Raw genomic sequence first — 25,210 nt, 5'->3', positions numbered from 1 at the left:
AATGGGGGGGGGTGGGTGTCATCACTTCCCTGGCTATAGATTGACCATATATTATTATTATTATTATGATATATTATTATTGACCATATTATAGGACCTAATGACAGAAGGTAGGAATGACCTCATATAGCGCTCTTTGGAGCAGTGCAGTTGTCTTAGACAGACAGACATACTTCATTGATCCCGAGGGAAATTGGGTTTCGTTACTGTTGCACCAACCAAGAATAGTGTAGAAATATAGCAATATAAAACCATAAATAATTAAATAATAATAAATAGATTATGCCAAGTGGAAATAAGTCCAAGACCAACCTATTGGCTCAGGGTGTCTGACACTCCGAGGGAGGAGTTGTAAAATTTGACGGCCACAGGCAGGAATGACTTCCTATGACGCTCAGTGTTACATCTCGGTGGAATGGGTCTCTGGCTGAATGTACTCCTGTGCCTAACCAGTACATTATGGAGTGGATGGGAGACATTGTCCAAGATGGCATGCAACTTGGACAGCATCCTCTTTTCAGACATCACCATCAGAGAGTTCAGTTCCACCCCCACAACATCACTGGCCTTACGAATGAGTTTGTTGATTCTATTGGTGTCTGCTACATGCAACAGCTGAGAAACTGCATTTTCCATGCACAGGGTTGTGAATCATATTTGTCTAAACAGGAACTGGTGGATGATCAGCCAGTAAGTATAGCTAAGACTGTGATCTTTGAACAATAAATATGCGTTTAGGTAAGGAATGTTTGGATATTATAGTATTTCAGTCTATGGTGGAACCAGATTAAGGAGGCTTCTGACTTTCACCAATTCCTGTTTTATATATTTTAATCGTCATTTTTAATTATGGGTACCAACTGCAAGAAGCATGAGGCTCCTAAGTACATGTACAGACATTACATGTCTTTTTTGTGCATTGTTTCTGTATATTGAATTCCATGGACATCACAAGACTGTGCTTACAGGTAAAGAGAAACAAACTACAGCTAATTCCATAGTGTTAATTCTGTTACTTGTGTTAACAATGTGCTTGGGTAACTAACTGAGAAAGGAGTGGGTGATGGCCGACGGGGATTAGAGGTAAATCATAGTGTTGTGCAAGCTTTCAATGAGCAGGATCAAAAATCATGATCCATCAGAAATAGAATGGTTGCTGGCAACATGTTTTCAGTGTTTTAGATTTGCAAATGGCTTGAATGCCATCCATATTTATCTTGGTGCTGGGTCCAATAAATGTTGAGGGCAACCCATGGATCCATTTAATGTGGATGAAGAGTTCACTTCAAAGCCGCTTAAGTGGATTCTGGTGTGTAATGTAATGGCAGAAAACTAGCATTCCTCTGCTCCATATTAAGACTGTTTAGTATGGAGGAAAAATTTTTAAAATCCTAATTTTAAGTTTTAATGAAATATGCTAATCATTTTGTGGCCCCTTTTGATTACTTCTAAAACTCTATTCCTTAGTAAGAAAACATAGCTGAAGTGAGATTGTTTTATCTGAGAACAAATCAGTTAACCTGATTAATTTTTATTGCGGATCTCTTACTGCTTACCTTTGAACTTTGTATTTCAGGCCACAGTTCATGAGATCTATTCCGATCTCATAGATGATGCTTGTCTGGGATTCTGTTTTGAAGTACATCGAGCTGTGAAGTGTGGTTATTTCTTTTTGGATGAGACAGATCCAGATAGTATGAAGGATTTTGGTAAGAGTGTTTGATATGACTGAATAGATGCTTAATTGTGGATGTATTTAATGATGTGTCACCCAGTTCCTTGGGTAGCTGATTAGGAGCACAGGTTGGTTTAGTAACTAAAGTTGTTTCAAATGTGGAACTGAACCTTGCAAACCAGGCAAACACAAGGAAATCTGCAGATGCTGGAAATTCAAACAACACACACAAAATGCTGGTGGAACCAGCAGACCAGGCAGCATCTATAGGGAGAAGTGCTGTCGATGTTTAAGGCCGAGACCCTTCATCAGGGCTAACTGAAAGGAAAGAAAGAAAACCAGTGAGGTCCCAGGCTTAGACATTATTATTGCTGAGATTTTTTGATCACAGTGTGGCTGGAAGGCAGTGTGATTAGTCATAGTGCCTCTTCAGCAAAGAGCAGAATAATTAAACAAAGATTGTGTTAGGGAAATGAATGGATACAGGTATTAAATTCAACTGAAATGTCCCCAAGTAAAATTTGCCATTCATTATTGAAGATGATTCATGTGAAGATCTGCTGTTTGTATGACAGCAGCTATAAACCATAGACCCCACGTAAGGAAGAGCATTTTAGAAATTTATTAGTATTGATTTATTGAACTATTATTGCTTTGATGAGACATTGACAGGTGGAAGAGACTCAGAGATTGGTATGTCTACATTGGCTATTTTAAGTGAACAAGTACTGATGGTTTTGGATGATAAATCTATAAGAAGTTAGATAATGGATACGTGTTTTGGCTTTCTTAATGATCTTGTAATCTCAGGAGAAGATAACTTCACAATCTTCAATTAGCAATCCTACATTTGACAATCATAAGATTTTCCTTAAAAAATTATTTTAAAAAACTGTTGCTTTAGAAGTTTTGATAAATGTAATTCTTAAACAGGAAATTCCAACTTCCTGTGGTTTCATTTCTTCAAACCTTTAGGCTAATTTGGGTCTTTACCATTAACCAAAACTGCCCACAGAGTTTTCTTTCAAGTTTTTTTTTGTACAAATATGGAGAAAGCTAGAGTGGTAATTTTGACTAGATCAGGTGAAATGTCTACAATATTTCTAAGATGCAGCCTTTGATTTGTGTGCCACCGAAAACTCCCTTTGAGGAAATTGAGGTTTGATAATAGGTTATAGTAAGGAATCTAAAAATGACTAGAAGTCCTGGAAAATAATAGTTTGCAAAAAGAATGGAGACTAGCTTTAGATACATGGTCAGTACAACATTGTGGGCTTAAGGGCTGCTGTGGATTTTCTATGTTTGAATAAATGTGCCAATCAAACATTGAGTAGGGATTATAGTAAGATGAATTTAACTGAGTTGGTTATCTGAATAAATTCCTGCCTTTATTAATGAGCCCAAATGAGTCACAAAATAAAACTACAATCAGCAGAATCTATGGTTAAAGTGTTGTTTTGACATTTTGGCAGGACTGCAAGATAACTGGAAGGATGACCAATATACAGAAATTAATGAGCTTGTCAGGAAACATTAGCATACCCTATCCACTTGCAACGTTTATCACCAGCACATTAGCTTCTCGATTCGCCACCAATATTTCTGCTCAGTAGCCCATACTTGCTCTAGTCTACTCCCTGGAACACGTGTTCCCCTTCTCGGCATTGACTGGTCCCCATACCATCACACCACTCCATAGCCCATACTTGCTCTAGTCTACTCCCTGGAACACGTGTTCCCCTTCTAGGCCATGACTGGTCCCCATACCATCACACCACTCCATAGCCCATACTTGCTCTAGTCTACTCCCTGGAACACGTGTTCCCCTTCTCGGCATTGACTGGTCCCCATACCATCACACCACTCCATAGCCCATACTTGCTCTATTCTTCTCCCTGGAACACGTGTTCCCCTTCTCGGCATTGACTGGTCCCCATACCATCACACCACTCCGTAGCCCATACTTGCTCTAGTCTTCTCCCTGGAACACGTGTTCCCCTTCCCGGCCATGACTGGTTCCCATACCATCACACCACTCCGTAGCCCATACTTGCTCTAGTCTTCTCCCTGGAACACGTGTTCCCCTTCCCGGCCATGACTGGTTCCCATACCATCACACCACTCCATAGCCCATACTTGCTCTAGTCTACTCCCTGGAACATGTGTTCCCCTTCTCAGCCATGACTGGTCCCCATACCATCACACCATTCCATAGCCCATACTTGCTCTAGTCTACTCCCTGGAACACCCGTGTTCCCCTTCTCGGCCATGACTGGTCCCCATATCATCACACCACTCCATAGCCCATACTTGCTCTAGTCTACTCCCTGGAACATGTGTTCCCCTTCTCGGCCATGACTGGTCCTCATACCATCACACCACTCCATAGCCTATACTTGCTCTAGTCTACTCCCTGGAACACCCGTGTTCCCCTTCTTGGCCATGACTGCTCCCCATACCATCACACCACTCCATAGCCCATACTTGCGCTACTCTACTCCCTGGAACACGTGTTCCCCTTCTCGGCCTTGACTGGTCCCCATACCATCACACCACTCCGTAGCCCATCCTTGCACTAGTCTACTCCCTGGAACACGTGTTCCCCTTCTCAGCCATGACTGGTCCCCATACCATCACACCACTCCATGATCCATCCCGTCTACCACCGTTATCTCTACATGCTTACTTTTACTGTTAGGTACATTCTCAAGGCACTGATGTGTTCAATAGCACAGAGACAATACAGGGATTTCATTCTGGATAATAATTTGGATACATAGCAAATAGCAAACACAAGGGTGGCCACATAGTTCTGGCCACACAGCAAACGATGCAACTTTATTCTCCAGTAGAACCAGATGTATGGTGTAGAGGTGGGAGTGATAGGCTGGTGTCAGGAGGGATAAAGAGAGAAAGAACAAGGAAGGAATACTGAAGGTGGTAGGGGAACATGAGGGAAGTGTGGCTTCTTGAACAGGAGTGAAATTGGAGTTGCTCTTGTCAACCACTGGTTTCAGTGATTAAGTGATAAGTGAGGACAGAAAGATTGGTATGGGAATGGGAGTGTAAATGACATATAGCTGGAAGGTGAAATAGCCATTATGGACAGATGGCAGATGCACTTCAAAACAGCTTCCTAGATCACATTGGTTCTTGCCAAGGTAGAGATGATGGAAGAGGAAGTGAAATCTTGCATCTTCTGTGGTTTCTGGAGAAATTTGTCAGGAGATGGGGAGAAAAGGAAGGAAAGAGTGGAGCAGGGAATCAGGGAGAGTGGTACTTGCAGAAAGCAGGGAAGATATTGGAAAAGCACTGATAGTAGTTGGATACAGTGGCTAGTTGGTGAAAGGTGAAAACAATGAAAATTCTATCTCCATTCCATCTGGGTTAAGGGAGAGTGGTGGGTATAAGAGCTGGAATGCTGGAAAAGTTAGCTACAGATAGCTCAACTCCCATCCCATCTTATATATGGTTGTGATTTATTTCTCTCAATTATTTCTTCATCTCTGCGTTCACATCTTTTCTTTCCAGTCAGAGATAGTTCTTTTGATGCTTGGCTTTCACCCCACTACCTTTTACATCCTGTACTTATCCTTTACCATTCCCATCGCTGTTAATGGGATTCTACTAGCACCATTCACAATTCTCCTTCCCCCTTCTCTGCTTTGCACAAAGACCATAGTCTCTCTAATTTCCTTATCTTGTCATCCCTTCCCACTCACCCCTCCCATCCCTTGGCACTTGCCCTGCAACACTTGTTCATATATCTGCTTTGTCACTGTCATTTAAAGCTTTAACTGACCCTCCATGTGAAGCAAAGAAACAAATGCACCTCCTCAAACCTGTGCATTCAGTGCTGCTGATGTTACATCTTCTACACTGACAAGGTGAAGGCTAGGCTACTGTTTTGCAGAGTATCAGCATTTTGAGCTTTCTGCTCATATAATGTCATTCCTACTCCCGTTCCCACATTGACCTGTCTTCCCTAGCTTTCTTCACTGCCATAGTGTGGTCAGTGACAAATTAGGAAAAAATATTACACATCGGGTAAGACTACAGGTCAGTAGTATGAGCATTGATGTTTTTCAGTTTCAAATAATCTATGATCCATATGTTTCATTCTCACTCCCACCAATCCTCTCATTCTCTCTCCCTAAGTTCACTTTTTCCATCTCAACACCCTCATCTCCCCATACTCATAGTTCCATCTGACTATCATTCCACTCTCTCCAACTTCACATGGTTCTGTCTGTTACCTATTAGGCTTTCCCCACCCATTAACTTCTATAAAGGGGCCATTTTTTTTCTCCTCCACCCTTTCCCAGTCTTAAAGCAGGATCTTGTCTCCATAAATCTCAGGGCTTTGGTAATTTATTTTTGGCTCCAGTTTTCAACATATGCAGAACCTGCTTTCTCTGATTTCCCGGCTAGGTGTAAGGACCATTTATAGTTTGTAACTGTGTGGAAGTTATAGTTTTGGTTTAAAGGAGGAATGTATTATTTTCAAGATGATGCCATGTGGTGATCTCCATTAAGATCATGGCTCAGACTTAGTTTTTTTTTAAGTTCTTAGGGACGGTTTCAGAGCCAGAACTATCCCTGAGAATTGGTCTTACTTTAAGTCTTATTATACTCATTCCCTGAATCTTTTGGCTTACCTGAACAAAATGACCAAACATAAATAATTATCCATCACTCAATCAATTTTCCACTTAATCCTTGAATAAAACTAGGCCTATGTTAATAAATAGCATTTTCCTGTTGTCAGGGGATACATGGTCGGCATAAAATTTAGAACATATTTAAAACGATAATATTTTCGATATTGTTATACTAGATGATTTTTTTTGTGCTAAAATCTATCAAGCATGCTATATCTTTTGAAAACACTGAATTTATCATTCTGGAACCAATAAAACAACCTTTGTTTATGGAAGAAAACTGGTGGACAGAACTTGTCACATTCAGAACCAACACTTGGTATCATTGTGGTGAAACTCCTGGCAAATTCTGGACATAATAATACATAGATCTGCCAGCGTTAGTCCTAAAAAAATTAAGCACACTTCTTTTTAAACCCAAGATTAATACTGCATAGTATGAGCAATCTTCCCAATAAGCTTGGACCATTCCAAGATTCATTTCTAATTTCTATCAGTTGTGTTCTTTCACAGTTTCTTTGAGAATGCAGATTTTATTGTGTAGGTATAGTTCACTCGTACAGATAAGAATCAAATCATATAATATTTAAAGAAACATAGGGAAATAGTGGATGGTCTGCCAATCAATAAATTTTGATTGTGTGTTTAAGAAATTGTGGACCAGCCAGGTTTGGACGTCTTTGGCCAAGTCTATAACCAGTGGAAGAATAAAGAATGTGAATGCCCAAACTGCAGTCGTAGTATCGCTGCCTCCCGTTTTGCTCCTCATCTGGAAAAGTGTTTGGGAATGGGTCGCAACAGCAGCCGGATTGCAAACAGAAGGTCAGCTTTCTCTTGATTTTGGGTGATGTTTCAGAAAGGAAATTATACTCTGAAATGTAAACCTGCCCATGTTTTAGTTTACTTATTCTTGGTTAATTTTACTGACTACAAGTATTATACTAGTTTCCAGAACTCCAAAGCATTGTAATCGGGAAAATTTATATGATATAACTAATGTTTACTTTAGCTTCTTCTATAAATTGTAATTGAACTACAGACAGTCCCCAGGTTATGTACAAGTTCCGTTCCTGAGTCCATCTTTAAGTCAGATTTGTATGTAAGTCAGAACAAGTATGTCCGGTATTATTTAGCATCAATTAGTCAAATATTTTTCGTAGTATACAGTATATATTTTACCTTTCTCTGCATATAAAACACTTAAGAAATGTATATATTTCAATAATTAAGCCACTCTGCATTGCTTAGTAATAATTGTAGCTTTCATCGGGGCAGGGCCTTTCACATGCTCCATTATTCTCACTTTATCCTTTATCTTTAAAATTGTTCTGATTGTTGACCAACTGTAGCATAACACTTTTCCAGTGACTGATGGCGTTTCACCTCTTTTCAAATGCTTTATTAGTTCCACTTTTTTTTCAATTGCAATCGCTTCCCATCAATGGAACAGAAACGCTGTGAGTGACCTCCGCCGGCTCCCGAAGTCCGCTGTGTCCTAAGGACCACCGCATTGAATTCCCTGGGTGCTAAAGTCCAGTGCACCTAGAAAGGTTAAATGGGACAAGTGGGGGCTGTGCTGGGTTTGGGTATTTGAACCTCACAATATTTTGCAAGGGAATTTAAACTGGAGGCAGCAGTGTTTTTTTTACGGGGTTGAGTTGCGCACTCGACATCAACCCGGCACAGATGGTACGGGAGTCACTGGATCAACATCAACCCGGCACGGGAGTGGTCCCAGTGCTGATCTCACTGCGCCACCAGCCGACCAGAACGGGGAGGGGTGCGGGGTCAGGGTGAATCTTACTAAGAAAATTTTAAGCCAACTACAAAGTTAAACACTCAACACAGCGTTAACAGCAATGACTTAAAATGGTGGATGGCATCGTAATCCAACTTAAGATGGCAGACCCCGTTCTCCTTCCTCGGTTTGTAAGTACGAGTTATCTGTTAAGTCAGATGTTTGTAACTCAGGGACTACCTGTATGTAATCGGGAAAATTTATATGATATAACTAATGTTTACTTCAGCTTCTTCTATAAATTATAATTGAACTACAGACAGTCCCCAGGTTACATGCGAGTTCTGTTCCTGAGTCTGTCTTTTAAGGCAGATTTGTACAAGAATAGTCTACTCATGTATAGTCAATATGGCTTTGTGAAGGGAAGATCGAGCCTGATTAAGTTTTTTGAAGAGGTAACAAAAAAAATTGATGAGGGTAGGGCAGTGGATTTGGTCTACATGGACTTTAGCAAAGCATTTGACAAGGTCCCTCATGAGAGACTCATCCAGAAAGTCTTGAGGCATGGGATAAGTGGAACCTTGGCTGTTTGGATAGAAAATTGGATTAAGGGAAGAAAGCAGAGGGTAGTTGTGGAAGGAAAGTATTCTGCCTAGAGGTTGGTGACTAATGGAGTGCCGCAGGGATCTGTCCTGGGACCCCTGCTATTTGTGATTTTTATAAATGACCTGGATGTAGAAGTGGAAGGATGGGTGAGTAAGTTTGCGGATGACAAGTAGATTGGAGGAGTTGTAGATGGAGCTGTATGAGGTCGAAGGTTACAAGAGGATATAGACAGGCTGTAGAGTTGGGCAGAAAAATGGCAGATGGAGTTCAATCTGGACAAGTGTGAGGTGATGCATTTTTGAAGGACAAACCAGAAGACTGAGTACAGGATTAATGGTCAGTTACTTCAGTCAAGTCAAGTCAACTTTTATTGTCATTTCGACTATAACTGCTGGTACAGTGCATAGTAAAAATGAGACAACGTTTTTCAGGACCATGGTTTACATGACACGGTCCAAAAACTAGACTGAACTGTATAACAAAAAAAAACAGAGAAAGCTTTACTAGACTACAGACCTACACAGGACTGCATAAAGTGCACTAAAACAGTACCGGCATTACAATAAATAATAAACAGGACAATAGGGCAAGGTGTCAGTCCTGGCTTTGGGTATTGAGGAGTCTGATAGCTTGGGGGAAGAAACTGTTACATAGTCTGGTCGTGAGAGCCCGAATGCTTCGGAGCCTTTTCCCAGCCGGCAGGAGGGAGAAGAGTTTGTATGAGGGGTGTGTGGGGTCCTTCATAATTCTGTTTCCTTTGTGGATGCAGTGTGTAGTGTAAATGTCCGTGATGGTGGGAAGAGAGACCCCGATGATCTTCTCAGCTAACCTCACTATCCTCTGCCAGGGTCTTGCGATCCGAGACGGTGCAATTTCTGAACCAGGCAGCGATGCAGCTGCTCAGGATGCTCTCAATACAACCCCTGTAGAATGTGATGAGGATGAGGGGTGGGAGATGGACTTTTCTCAGCCTTCGCAAAAAGTAGAGATGCTGCTGGGCTTTCTTTGCTATGGTGCTGGTGTTGAGGGACCAGGTGAGATTCTCCGCCAGGCGAACACCAAGAAATCTGGTGCTCTTTACGATCTCTACCGAGGAGCCGTCGATGTTCAGCAGGGAGTGGTCGCTCTGTGCCCTCCCGAGATCAACAACCATCTCTTTTGTTCACATTCAGAGACAGATTGTTGGCTCTGCACCAGTCCGTTAGCCACTCTACCTCCTCTCTGTAAGCTGACTCGACGTTCTTGCTGAAGAGACCCACCCTGTCGTGTCATCGGCGAACTTGATGGTGTGGTTCGAGCTGTGTGTTGCAGCACAGTCATGGGTCAGCAGAGTGAACAGCAGTGGACTGAGCACACAGCCCTGGGGAGCCCCCGTGCTCAGTGTGATGGTGTTGGAGATGCTGCTCCCGATCCAGACTGACTGAGGTCTCCCAGTCAGGAAGTCTAGGATCCAGTTGCAGAGGGAGGTGTTCAGGCCCAATAGGCTCAGCTTTCCAGTCAGTTTCTGAGGGATGATTGTGTTGAATGCTGAACTGAAGTCTATGAACAGCATCCGAACGTATGTGTCTTTTTTGTCCAGGTGGGTTAGGGCCAGGTGGAGGGTGATGGTCATCTGTTGAGCGGTTGGGACGGTACGCAAACTGCAGGGGATCCAGTGAGGGGGCAGCAGGGTCTTGATATGCCTCGTGACGAGCCTCTCGAAACACTTCATGATATTGAATGTGAGTGCAACGGGACAGTAGTCATTTAGGCAGGACACTGAAGACTTCTTCGGCACAGGGACGATTGTGGCGGCCTTGAAGCACGTTGGAACGGTGGCGCTGCTCAGGGAGATGTTGAAGATGTCAGTGAGAACATCTGCTAGCTGGTCTGCACACCCTCTGAGCACTCTACCAGGGATGTTGTCTGGTCTAGCAGCCTTCCGTAGGTTGACCCTGCACAGGGTTCTTCTCATGTCGGCCATGGAGAGACACAGCACCTGGTCATTTGTAGGAGGGGTAGACTTCCTCACCCCACGTCATTTTCCTCCTCAAACCGGGCGTAGAAGTTATTCAGAGCATCTGGGATGGAGGCATCACCTGCACAGTCAGGTGATGTTGTCCTGTAATTGGTGATGTCCTGGATGCCCTTCCACATGCGCCACATGTCGCCGCTGTCCTGGAAGTGGCTGTGGATTCACTGGGCATGTGCATGCTTTGCTCCTCTGATGGCTCGTGACAGTTTGCCCCTTGCTGTTGTTAGGGCTGACTTGTTGTCTGCTCTGAAGGCGGAGTCGCGGGACCTCAGCAGCACACGCACCTCCGTGGTCATCCATGGCTCCTGGTTGGCACGTATAGTGATGGTCTTGGACAGAGTAACATCATCAATGCACTTGCTGATGTAGCTGGTCACTGATGCTGTGTACTCCTCTAAGTTGGTAGAATCGCCATCGGTTGCAGCCTCCCTGAACATGTGCCAGTCAGTGAGCTCAAAGCAGTCTTGAAGAGCAGAGATGGCTCCTGCTGGCCAGGTTTTCACCTGCTTCTGAACTGGTCTGGAGTGCCTGGCGAGCGGTCTGTATGCTGGGATTAGCATAACAGAGATGTGGTCTGAGGCTCTGCCCGGTACATGTCGGGAATGTTTGTGTAAACCAGGTCCAACACGTTCTCCCCCCTCGTTGCAAAGTCCACATACTGATGGAATTTGGAGAGCACTGACTTAAGGTTCGTGTGGTTAAAATCACCGGTGACAATAAACAGACCATCAGGGTGTGCGTTCTGCAGTTCGCTAATGGCCCCGTACAGTTCACAGAGTGCCTCCTTAGTATTAGCGCTGGGGGGAATGTACACACCGAATATAAGGACAAAGGTGAATTCCCGTGGCAAATAAAATGGACTGCATCGAACTGCCACAAACTCCACTAGCGATGAGCAGTGTCTGAAAACCAGCACAGAGTTCCTACACCATTCCGTGTTGATGTAAACACAGACACCGCACCGTGGACCTTACCGGAGAGAGCTGCATCTCTGTCCGAGCGAAACAAAGTTAGCTCGTCTAGCTGGATGGCAGAGTCCGAAATCCCATCAGTGAGCCATGTCTCTGTGAAGACATATGTGGAGCAAACTCTGTACTCCTGCCGAGTATTACGTTGGAGTCGGATGGAGTCCATTTTATTGTCCAGGGAGCGGACATTGGAGAGCAGAATGGACGGGAGAGCTGGCCGGCTAGGGTTTGCTTTGAGCCTGGCACGGACCCCTACCCGCTTGCCTCGCTTCTGCTTCCTCGCACATCGCTTTTGACGTCTCCATCTCCGGCTCCCAACATCGGGCAAGTCCGAGGAATGTAAGCCCGTTCCCCTCAGCAAGCCGACGTCGCGTAATTCAGCCAGCAGATCTTTGTGAAGGTTTGTTTTTGGACGCTCTCTGTATTGTAGTAGTGTCTGGCGATGGTAGATAGTCGCTCTGTTATCCATGTGCCCCAATCGAAAATTGTGTATCAAATTAGATTAGAAAATTAAAGTAACACCAGGTCTGAAAGGCCGCTTCTGCTGTGTGGAATGACAAAGGGCCCTTGGAGTGCAAATCCATACATGCCTCAAGGTCGCTGCGCAGATTGATAGGGTAGTTAAGAAGGCCTATGGTTTGCTAGGCTTCATTAACAGGGGGATTGAGTTCAAGAGTAGAGAGGTCATGTTGCAAATCTACAAATCTCTGGTGAGACCGCACTTAGAGTATTGTGTTCAATTCTGGTCACCTCATTATAGGAAGGATGTGGAAGCTATGGAGAGGGTGCAGAGGAGATTTACCAGGATTTTGCCTAGATTGGAGAACAAGTCATATGAAGCAAGGTTAGCAGAGCTGGGACTTTTCTCTTTGGAGCGTAGAAGAATGAGAGAGGACTTGGTTGAGGTCTACAAGATTATGAGCGGCATAGATAGGGTGAATAGTCAGTGCCTGTTTCCCAGGGCACCAAAAGCAAACACCAGAGGGCACATGTACAAAATTAAGGGAGGGAAGTTTAGGGGAGACATCAGGGGTAAGTTTTTTTACACAGAGGGTTGTGAGTGCCTGGAATGACTTGCCAGGGATGATGGTGGGGGCTAAAACATTAGGGGTATTTAAGAGTCTCTTGGATAGGCACATGGATGAAAGAAAAATGGAGGGTTATGGGGTAGTTTGGGTTTAGTACTTTTTTTAAGGATTATATGGGTTAGCACAACATGGAGGACTGAAGGGCCTCTACCATGCTGTAGTGTTCTATGGTTCTATGGATAATCACTGTTCTCTGTGTGGTGAAATTTAGGATTCTACACCTGCTTTAGTTCAAATATCAATACAAAACCTTTGAGTATTTGTATAGGTTAATTGTCCCAAGCTTTTTTCATTGTCATTTTGACAAACTCTATTTTATGCTATTTCAAATGATTGATTGATCAAAATATATGAATAATTTTGTCAGGGATAAAAATACTTTTCTGTATTTGCCCCTTGTCCCTTTATTGTTATTTTTACTAGAAAATATTCATTAAGTAAATAATTTAGACTTAAAATAGAACAAAAAATAAAGAGGGTTCCAGATAAAATTAGGTCCAATTAAAGTTATTATTCTGCAGAAAGCTTTAGGTGGTCATGTAAATTGGAAAGAAAATAGCAAATGGATTGCAGTCCAATAAAGGATTTGGGGAAATTCAAGAAGGCATGGGATTGTCAATTAAGTTGCAGATTATTTAACACCAAATATAAAAACAGCGAGGTACTTAATACAACACATTAATAACTTGAGTAATGCATTTAGGTCTGTTAACCATATTATATAATCAATACAGTGGAGAGAAGACTTACGAGGAATTTGCCAGGATTGATAAATTGTAGATTTGAGGTTGTGCTAGAATTGTTTCCTTTGTTACAGATGAGACTGAAGGACAATTTAATTGATGTTAGGCCCAGAGAGAACAAATAATTTCAAGATTAAGTTTGTTGGGACGTAGGATCGAGACGTGAAAATCCAACTCTCCCGTAAAAAACAATAAAACAAAGTTTAAGTGAAGAAGAGTTAATAAATACCTTCTAGAAACTACTTATAAGCAATTCAGGACTATCTTTAGATATGCCTCCTAAACAGAAACAGAAGAGAATTACTACTTTGAAGACAGCGCGAGTCGGCGGGGAAGAAGGCCCAGCCGTTTTGCCGGAGCCTGGTACTCAAGTTGGATCTCTTCCCGGCGAAGTACATGTTGCCTCCGATGGTGCAGGGGAGGAGGCTATGGCAATATCAATGCTCTCTAAGAAGAAACAGCGGGAACTGCGCATGCGTGAAGAAACGAGTAAGCACAAACAGGTGCAAACAAAACTACAAGTTCCAACTGTGACTGGAAGTGAAAATGAAAGTGAGTCAGAAGTAGAATCAGGCTCTCTGGAAAACACAGATGAAGAAATAAGATGAAGAACAAGAAAAACAGGAAAAAATTACAGGTGGAAAACTTTCTGGAGTCATAAGAAAAGTCCTGATACAAATAATGCTTGAATTAAAAGTAATAAAAACAGATATTAGAAATAACTGAGAATGAAGATTATTGATAAGGTGGTGGAAAAACAAAAGAAGATGAACAAGAAAGTTAAAAAGTTAGAAGAAAAAATGGGAGACAACACTGAAAGAATGAACAAGATGGAAGATAATATCCTTGCCTTGACATCAGAAAGAAAACGATTGTTGGAAAAAGTAGATGTGCTCGAAAATTTCAGCAGACGAAACAATATTAAGATTGTTGGTCTTAAAAAAGGTATAGAGGGAGAAGATTCAATAAAATTCTTTGAAAAATGGATCCCGGAAATCTTGGAAATGGAAGAGGGAAGTCGGTTAATTGAAATTGAAAGGGCTCATAAGCTTGAAGACCAAAGCTCCAGCAAGATCAAAATCCATGATCAATCTTGATAAAATGTTTAAGATATTAAGATAAAGAAAAGATCTTGAAGGCAGCTGCTCAAGGTGCCAGAAAGAGAAAGGGCCATTGATGATAGAAGGGAAAAGAGTTCTTTTTTATCCTGATATAAGTTACGACCTTTTGAAGAGGCAGAAAGAATTTAATTCAGTGAAAAAAATCTTCTGGGAAAAGGGTTATAAATTTATATTGAGCTACCCAGCAACACTGATAATCTTTTTGGATGACGAAGGAAGGAGATTTTTTACTGATCATCAGTATTACGAACCCCGTAACTGGGTCACTTACCAGCAAAGATAGAGAGGTCCGTTGAAGTCTGATGGTACTATCTTTAACAGTATTTATTAGTAAAGATACACAAAAATAATATCAATGCAAATATACAGATAATATACGTCATCAATACTAAATCTAAAAGTGCGGGTATAATAATAATCAATAAGAAATAAGCTCTATCGTTGTCTAGGGGATAATGTATTGTCCGATGGAAATATAAAAGTCACTCAGTTCATTCGGGCTGCATCCTTCGGTTGGAGTCAAGAGAGAGATTTTAGAAACTTGCCAGCTTTTCCTTTTTATGATGTTGATCCTTTGAAATTTCGTTGGTGTGGCCTCTTCTTTAGCTAAGCCGTTCTTCCGTGGTGAGGCCGCCAATTCCTAGGCAAAGGAAAAGGACGCACATGAGCCCCACTGGCTGTCGCTATAAAACGCTGTCACGGGATTTCTAACATTTCTCCTGGTGTGTCTGAAGGGGTTGTTCCCCCAGACCCTCTTTTATCCTCACTCACGGGGTCTCAGATATCTCAGACCACTCTGGTTGTCCCCTGAGGGGTTTCAATGAATAGAACAGTACTCAATACATAATTCCGTCTCCAAGAGACAATGGCCGTTATCCATGGCTTTGTCTTGCTGAGGCCAGGACACATTCCAAACCTTGAGGATTCTCTCTCATTTCCTGGGTCCCAGACCTGAATTAATAGCGATCTTGCGAATCTCAAAAAGGAGGGGGCGGGGACTTCCGGTAAGATGGCGATTGCTTAGCTGCTCCAAACTTTTGTTCCGTTACTGTCGCTATCTTTGCACTAAATGTCTCCATTTTTTAAACCTTAGTCGGGAACTTTTTCGGTACCTCTTACTTGCCTGTGAACACATCTAACTTACAATGTCTAGCAAGAGCTCTAAATCCGGGAGAAAGGAAGTTCCGGCTGTCTCAGACGAGACCCTGGCTGCGCTCGGTCAGCTCCGAGACGAAATTTTAAAGGAATTCAAAACCGCTTTCAAACAGTTGGAGGTCAAGATTGATCAAATCAACAACAAGGTGGGCAAACATGCCCAACACTTATCTCGCATCGATTCGACTTCTGAAGATTTAGAAAGTCGTGTTCGATACTTGGAGACTCTCTGTTCCAGCTTGGAGGAAAAGTGTAACAAACTCCTTTTCAAAACGGTGGATCTCAAAAATCACAGCAGACGCTGCAATCTTAGAATTCTTGGATTGCCAGAGGCCACCAAACAGAGATCAACAGTGAAGTTTTTTGCCGAGTTTCTCTGTGAGATATTCGGGAAAGATTTGCTCCCGAACCCGCCTGAGCTCGAATGGGCACACTGGGTCCATGTTCCCGCTGGAATTCTGGGCAACCGCCCGCGACCAGTAATCTTGTGCTTCCATCAATACCAGGTAAAACACCGTCTGATCGTAGAGGCACGTCGCAGAGGTTCTTTTATTTTCCAGGATACAACCATTCGCTTTGTGGAAGATTTTGCACCCCAGACCTTAAAGATGTGCGGAGTTTAAAGGCGCAATGAAAGTGCCTTTTGATCGTGGTTTTAAACCTTCGCTTCGTTCCCCTGCTGATCTACGAATCAAACTTAACACTGGGAAATACAAATGGTTTAAGTCAGCCAAGGAAGCTGAAGCATTTGTGGCAAGTCTTCCGGCTATCCAGCCGTCTTCGGAACCCAATCAGACCTCCTAAAAGGGTGGATAAGTACTTCTTGTAGTAAAATTACTTTTTCTGGACTCAGACTTTACTTGAATCATTCAGACATTATTCATCGAAACTCTAAGGGCTGTTGACAATTTCTCCCTGAATTTGGTGTGTGTGTAATCTATCTTTTATTGTTGTACAACTTTATCTACAGAGTTCTACAACTGACTTTAACTTGTTTTGGAGGATTGAAGTCTTCAGTGAAGGCCGTCCTGTTTGTTGGTTCACAGTTTAATTGCCGATCTATTTTTCCTTTTTATATTTATTTATTTTATTATACTTTTTTTCTTTTCTTCACCCCCTTTTTTCTAATTTCTGATTTTTTTTTCTCTCTTCTCCGTAAATGGTTGATAAATACGTCTTGAATTTATAATTTTCCCCTTCCTCTCCTTTTTTTTAATCCTTTTTTTTCCTTTCTCTTACTTTATTCTTCTATAATTTTTTCGCTGGCAGGTTAGTTTTGGTCCTCTTCCGATTTTCTCTGTATTAAGTTTTATATTCCTGCAGAAGGTGTTCTAATCTGTAGTTATGTTTTTTAGTGCATAAACTAGTTACTATTTGTTATAGTATTTACATGGAACTGCTGTTAATGACACAGTTGTATTTGGGTTAATTTTTTTGGTAGAGCTAGCTACTTGTTTTGGTAGCCGTCTAGTTTTGGGTTGTGTGGGTGGGGTAGGTTTTCTAGTTCCAGCATCACTCACTGTATATATTATATCTCTTTATTGCTCAGGACATGTATATGTGTTGATTTTACGAATCTATGTTTACATTTCTGCTCCCAGACTGCTATTGTACTGCTTGACTTTTTACATGCCTTCTGCCTTTTATGCATTAGTAATCGATAATGGCTAGTGCACTTAAATTTGTGAGCTGGAATGTAAAGGGATTGAATCACCCTGTTAAATGGAGGAAGGTATTCTCACATATCCAACAACTCAAAGCTGACATTGCTTTCCTTCAAGAAACTCATATTCGTTGTTCTGATATCTCCCGGCTTTTGTCAAAGTGGGCGGGTCAGCATTTTCATTCATCCTTTACCGCTAAAGCTAGGGGAGTCTCCATTCTTATTAACTCAAATATTCCTTTTGAACTCCATAATAAAATATCTGATATAAATGGCTGTTTTATTATCGTTTCTGGTAAACTACATAACACTGAAGTTGCACTAGCAAACCTGTATGCCCCCAACTTTGATGATGTTAATTTTTTTGAACGTTTTTTTTCCTCACTTCCAGACTTATACTCTCTTATACTGGGCGGTGACTTTAATTGTTGGTTAGATCCTAATTTGGATCGATCGTCCTCTGTTACTAGACTACCTACTAAATCTGCCTTAGTTATCCAATCGTTTCTCTCTAATTATGGTATCTCCGATATATGGCGTTTCCTCCATCCTACGGAGAGAGATTATTCTTTTTTCTCACATGTTCACCATACCTTCACTAGAATTGATTATTTCTTACTCGATTTCATTTGCCCACTCTTGTGACTATCACAGTATACTGATCTCTGACCATGCCCCAATTACTCTGTCTCTGAATTTGCCTGGTCTCCCTCAGAGGAATAAACACTGGCGGTTTGATTCAATTTTACTATTGGATGATGATTTTTTTAAAATTTATTAAGGATCAGATAACCTTTTATTTTAACACTAATACATCTCCTGAAGTGCCATCCCAGATTGTCTGGGATGCCATGAAAGCATATCTGAGGGGGCAAATAATCTCTTACACAGCAAATCTCAACAGAAGATCCCGTGCAGATCGATTAGACCTCATTAACCAGATTAAAGAATTGGATCAAATATATGCCCAAACTAAGTTCCCTGAATTATACAAGAAGCATGTTGAACTCCACACTAAATTTAACCTTCTGTCCACTCAACCTGTTGAACGCCAACTTCTCGAAAGCAAGAGTCGCTTTTACATTCATGGGGATAAGTCTGGTAAATTTCTAGCCAATCAGCTGAGGCGTTCCAAAGCCAAACAACATATTACAAAGATCCGGAAGGAGAACGGAGACTTTACATCGGATCATTTAGAAATTAATGACGCATTTAAAAAATTTTATTCTCGGCTTTATTCCTCTGAATCTCTGAATGACAATATCTCTGTTGATCAATTTTTACAGAATCTGAATATCCCCTCACTTTCATCTGATTTCAAACCCAAACTCAATGCGCCTATGTCATTAGAAGAAATATCTACTGCAATTTCTGCACTGTCCTCAGGGAAATCTCCTGGACCTGATGGGTTCCCTGTAGAATTTTATAAATCATTCTCTTCTCTTCTTTCACCTCAGTTACTTTCAGTATTATCTGACTCATTTAATTATGGCAAATTGCCACCCTCTTTCAGTGAGGCATCTATTATTCTTCTTTTAAAAAAGGGCAAAGACCCAACAGAGTGTTCCTCGTATAGGCCGATCTCTGTGCTCAATGTTGATGTAAAGACCTTAGCTAAAGTTTTGGCTTGTAGATTAGAAACTGTCATTTCCTCCATTATCTCTGATGACCAAACAGGCTTTATTAAAAACCGTCTCCCTTTTTTTAACATTCGGCGTTTATTTAATATCTTATACTCACCTCCAACTGGGATTCCTGAATGTGTTATTTCCCTCGATGCGGAGAAAGCATTTGATCGAATAGAGTGGAACTACCTTTTTGCAGTTTTAGAAAAATTTGACCTTGGCCAAAGTTTCATCTCTTGGATTCAATTGCTGTACCTGTGTCCTACTGCCTCTGTTTTAACCAATTTTCAGAAATCCCAAGTATTTAGTCTCAAACGTGGCACCCGCCAGGGATGCCCCTTAAGTCCCTTTCTCTTTGATTTGGCTATGGAACCTCTGGTGATAGCATTTCAAAACTGCCCTGAATTGACTGGGATTTGGAGAGGGGGTGTTGAACATAAATTTTCTCTCTATGCTGATAACTTATTACTCTTTCTCTCAAGTCCGTCTACATCCTTACCTCTAATGTTTTCACTTCTTGACCAGTTTAGCCAGATCTCTGGCTATAAACTTAATTTACATAAGAGTGAACTTCTCCCAATTAATAAAGAAGCACAAGAACTAACATTTCGTGATCTCCCTTTTAAAGTAGTCCATAATCAATCTACTTATCTTGGAATTACAGTCACAAGGAAGTTTAAAGATCTCTTTCGTGAAAACTTTGCCAATCTTTCATATGCTATAAAACAGAGTCTGGTACAATGGTCACCTCTATCTATGTCTTTGGTAGGTCGTATTAATGTTGTTAAAATGTATGTCCTCCCCAAATTTTTATACCTATTTCAATCTATCCCAATTTTTATTCCTAAATATTTTTTTGATTCCTTAGACTCTATTATTTTGTCATATCTGTGGCAGAATAAGCGCTCTAGAATTAATAAAATCCATCTCCAAAAATCTAAAAAAGAGGGTGGCATGGCTTTACCTAACTTTCGTTTATATTATTGGGCAGCTAATATATGTTGTGCTACCTTTTGGTCTTTCTTCCATGGCCAACCCGAGTGCCCTAACTTGGCGGCGACGGAGCTGAGCTCCACTAAAGAATTATCTATCTCTGCACTTCTTGGCTCTGCACTCCCTAGTAGTCTGTCCAGATTAATAACTAATCCTCTTATTAGACACACTTTGCGTAAATGGGCTCAGATCAGGAAATGCTATGGTTTCCAGGGGTTTTCCGTTTCCAGCCCTGTTGCTCATAATCACCTTTTTTTACCTACTACATACGATTCAGCATTCCAGGTTTGGTATAGGAAGGGCATTAGACATTTTGAAGATGTTTTCATTGATAATCGCTTCGCTTCTTTTCAGCAGCTCTCTATTAAGTTTAATCTGCCCAATGCTCATTTTTTCAGATATCTCCAAATCCGCCACTTTATTGCTCCTTTAATTCCTAACTTTCCTGAAATGCCTGCGAAAAATGCTATGGACCTATTTCTTTCCATGAATCTACTAGGTAAAGGCTTAATATCAATCATCCAAGATAAACTAGCAGCCTTACGACGGGCCCCCATGGATAAAATCAAAATGGCCTGGAAGCAGGATTTAAATATCTCCTTATCTGAGGAGAGCTGGGATTCAGTTCTCAAATCGGTTAACTCAACCTCTCTTTGTGCTCGCCACTGCCTTTTACAGTTAAGATTGTTCATAGAGCCCATATGTCTAAATCTAAACTATCTCGATTCTACCCTAGCGTCAGTCTGCTCTGTGATAAATGCAAGAGGGACATGGCCTCTCTCATCCATATGTACCGGTTCTGTCCTAGCTTGGAGAAATTCTGGAAAGATGTCTTCACTACGTTATAGTGTATTCTGAATCAGCACCTAGAACCAAACCCCTTAATTGCTCTGTTTGGTTTTTGGGGCGAGACAGATTTATGTCTGGGTCCGACCAAATGCCGAATATTATCCTTTGCCTCTCTCCTGGCTTGACGCTTGATCCTCCTCAGATGGAGAGATGTTGCCCCGCCCACTCATGCTCAATGGCTTAACGACATCATGGCCTGTCTGGACCTCAAAAAAATTCATTATTTAGTTCTCAATTCAGATCTAAAGTTCCATAAGGTCTGGGGACCTTTTATCGAGTACTTTCATAACCTTCCTCTTGACTAGGGTTTTTTTTTCTTTTCAGTCCCTTGCTTTCAGCTCCTTTTTTTTTTCTGGTAGAAGGCATTATTATCCTCTGTTGCTGAGTGTATTCATAGTCTGGGAGTTTGGCTGTCCTGACTTATACTCTCTATATTGTGTTGTGGTTGGTCTGGAGTTGCTGTTGTTTTTTCTTGTGTTGTGGGGCTTGGGGAGGACACTAAGCTTACTTGTCTTTAATTCAGGTGCTTTTTTTTTGTTAAATTCTCTTCCTTTGTAGCATATTGTTATTGTATGCTTAATTTTGCACTGTTTTAATGTTCCTCATTGGGATTTGGGGTTTTTAATTTGTAAAATGTTTTGAAAAACTAATAAAAAAATTTTAAAAAAAGGATTTGTGGCACATTCGTAACATCAGAAAGCGGAGGAGTTTGTACAAGAACTTCCTAATGTTCGTGAGATGCGGTAAAGAATTATGGAAACAAAATGGATTAAAGATGAAGATTGAGATAGGGATCAGATTTGATGGACATTTAAGAGTAGAAGAATATACAAATATACTTTAAGTATATGATAGAAGGGGAGCAAGATTAAAAAAAAATTGAAAATTGGGAGTAGAGTCCCAGTTCTAGATAGGTCAACTAAGGCTGTTACAAAATCAAAAGTAATAAAGCTAACTTTATCATTGATGACTAAAACTTGATTGATCTATGGAGAAGAATTAATCCAAGAGAAAGAGATTATTCATTTTATTCAAATAGACATAAAACTTATTCAAGTATTGATGTTTTCCTATTATCAATGAATATTCAGGATGGAGTGAAAAGTGTGGAATATATAGCCAGAATACTGTCAGATCATTCCTCTTGATAATGACAATGATAATGATGGATAAGGAGGAATCGATTTACAGATGGAGATTTAATTCAATTTTATTAAGATGTCAAGATTTTCGTGATTTTATGAAAATGATCCAATTTTTTTGGATACAAACTCATATTCAGTTGATGATAAATTTATATTATGGGAAGCGAAGAAAGCATATATGAGGGGTCAGATAATAAGTTATACTTCTAAAATTAAGAAGGAATATTTGGTAGAAATAGATCAATTAGAAAAAGAGATTACAAAATTAGAAAAAGAATCCCAAAGATATATGACAGAAGAAAAACAAAGACAACTTGTTAATAAGAAGCTACAATATAATACACTTCAGACATACCAAACAGAAAAAGTAATTATGAGAACCAAACAGAGATATTACGAATTAGGTGAAAGATCACACAAGATTCTTGCTTGGCAGTTAAAAACAGACCAGACTTCGAAAACAATGAATGCAATTAGAACAAGTGCAAATAAAATTACTTATACACCTTTAGAAATTAATGAAATTTTATAAAATTTTACTCTTTATTATATCAGTCAGAATCACAAAATGAGGTTGCTGAGATAGAATTTTTTTTATCACGAATAACTCTTCCAAAATTGAATTTGGAAGAACAGAAAGGATTAGATATGCCCTTTACATTAAAAGAGGTTGAAGAAGCTCTAGGATCACTTCAGAGTAATAAATCTCCAGGAGAAGATGGTTTTCCACCTGAATTTTATAAAAAATTTAAAGATTTATTAATCCATCCCTTTATGGAGTTAATATATCAAGCGGAAAGAACACTTTAACTTCCACAATCTTTTTCGACAGCAATCCTAATAGTATTGCCAAAAAAAGATAGAGATCCTTTAAAACCAACATCTTATAGGCCTATTTCTTTGTTGAATACGGATTATAAAATAATAACAAAAATTTTATCCAATAGATTATCTAAACATTTACCAAAATTAATACATATGGATCAAACAGGCTTTATTAAAAATATACAATCGGCGGGTAATGTAACTCGGTTACTTAGCATAATTCATTTGGCATAAAAGGAAGAGGAAATGAGTGTGGCAGTTGCTTTGGATGCAGAAAAAGCACTTGATAGATTGGAATGGGATTTTTTATTTAAGGTATTGGAAAAATATGGGTTAGGAAAATCTTTTATAAAATGGATTAAAACCTTAAATACTAGTCCCAAAGTTAAAGTAGTGACAAATGGTCAAATTTCAACATCATTCCAGTTAACAAGGTCAACTAGACAAGGCTGTCCATTATCACCTGCCCTATTTGTATTGGCGATAGAACCATTAGCTGAATTAATTAGAATGGATCCAGATATTGTGGGCTTCAGAGTTAACCAGGAGGAATATAAGATTAATTTATTTGCTGATGATGTTCTGATTTATTTAACAAATCCATTGCATTCGTTGCTTAGATTATCTTTTAGATTGGAAGAATATGGGAAAATATCAGGCTATAAAGTAAACTGGGATAAAACTGAAATTTTACCCCTCACTAAAGGAGGTTATAGTCAATGTCGATTAGTAACTCAATTTAGATGGCCAATAAATGGTATAAAATATTTAGGTATAAGAGTTGATAATGATATAAAGAATTTATATAAATTAAATTATTTGCCATTATTGAAAAAATACAAGAGAATCTTGATAAATAGATGATGTTACCAATAACATTAGTAAGAAGAGTTAATGCTCTAAAAATGAATATATTTCCTAGATTACAGTATTTATTCCAAACATTACCAATACAACTGCCCCAGAAGTTTTTTCAAGAGTTGAATAAATGTGTGAGGATGTTTCTTTGGAGAGGTAAGATGCCAAGAATATTGTTGGAAAAATTAACATGTAAATTTGACCTAGGAAGGTTACAACTCCCCAATTTTAATAATCATTATAAAGCAAATCAACTTAGATTTATTGCATCTTTTTTTGATGATGAATTTGATTGATTTATGGAATAAGGTCAATGTGGATGATGATCTCTTCAGGAAAGAGATCTCTATTAGCAAAGAGAACCCTAATTCAAAATAGACTTATTAATTTTACAATGGATAATCAACTTTTTTATAACTGGTTTCAAAAAGGGATCAGATATATAGGTATAACACACACAAAATGCTGGTGGAACACAGCAGGCCAGGCAGCATCTATAGGGAGAAGTGCTGTCGACGTTTCGGGTTGAGTCCCTTTGTCAGATGTATAGGTGACTGTTTTGAAGGATATTGATGTCTTTTGATTAATTAAAGAATAAATGTAAAATATCAAATAACATTCTTTTCTGTTATTTGCAATTAAAGGCCTATTTAAGAGATAGACAATGTTAATGCCAAAACCAATGAAATAAAAACTTTAATTCAAAAAGGAAAAATTAAAAAAAATTACGTCTTGTATCTATAATTTGATTCAAAAACAGACAATTAAACCAGGAATTCATAAGTCAAGACAAAAATGGGAAACTGATTTGAATATTTTGGAATGTTTTGGATACTGTTGGTGGGGACGACCTACCAGGGACAAGTCTCTGGTACCTGAAGGGAAGGAGGGAAAAGAGGAGAACAGTAGTGATAGGGGATTCGATAGTTAGGGGGACAGATAGGAGGATCTGTGAAAGAGATCAAGAATTCTGGATGGTCTATTGCCTCTTTGTTGCCAGGGTTCGCGATATCTCGGATCGAGTTCTCAGTATTCTCAAGAGGGAGGGTGAGCAGCCGGATGTCGTGGTCCATGCAGGTACCAATGACGTGGGTAGGAAGAGTGAGGAGGTCCTGAAAGGTGAGTTTAGGGAGCCAAGTTAAAGGACAGGACCTCCAGAATAGCAATCTCAGGATTGCTACCAGTGCCACGTGCGGGTGGGTTTAGAAATAGTAAGATAGTGCAGATCAACAAGTGGCTGAAGACATGGTGCAGGAGGGAGGGCTTCAGATTTATAGATAATTGGGCAGATTGCCAAGGAAGGTGGGACCTGTTCCGGCGGGATGGTTTACATCTGAACTGGAGGGGGAGAAATATTCTTCCAGGTAGATTTGCTAGAGAGGCTGCAGTGGATTTAAACAAGATACGAGGGGGAAGGGGAACCAGAGTGTAGGAACAGATGTATGGGAGAAGGAAGAAAAAGTAGATAGTAAAGTTGTTTGTA

The 25,210-nt window shown here is 40.3% G+C and overlaps 1 protein-coding gene across 10 annotated transcripts in view; it reads left to right on the top strand.

Moving 5' to 3' along the window:
* The window catches only part of LOC132386011 (ataxin-7-like protein 3), a 138,569-nt gene that overhangs the window by 12,048 nt on the left and 101,311 nt on the right, over positions 1-25,210 (top strand). For all 10 annotated transcript variants that reach the window (XR_009509393.1, XM_059958272.1, XM_059958274.1 and 7 more), the window contains 2 exons: positions 1,577-1,709; positions 6,987-7,158. Coding sequence is in view for 9 of the 10 variants with exons in the window: in XM_059958272.1 (XP_059814255.1) it covers positions 1,577-1,709; positions 6,987-7,158 (305 nt within the window). In the remaining variant the exon portion in view is untranslated. The remainder of the gene's footprint in view (positions 1-1,576; positions 1,710-6,986; positions 7,159-25,210) is intronic.

The sequence above is a fragment of the Hypanus sabinus genome (genome assembly GCF_030144855.1).
Source record: "Hypanus sabinus isolate sHypSab1 chromosome Y unlocalized genomic scaffold, sHypSab1.hap1 SUPER_Y_unloc_11, whole genome shotgun sequence".
Lineage (NCBI taxonomy): Eukaryota > Metazoa > Chordata > Chondrichthyes > Myliobatiformes > Dasyatidae > Hypanus > Hypanus sabinus.
This window is presented reverse-complemented; position numbering and strand designations above follow the sequence as displayed.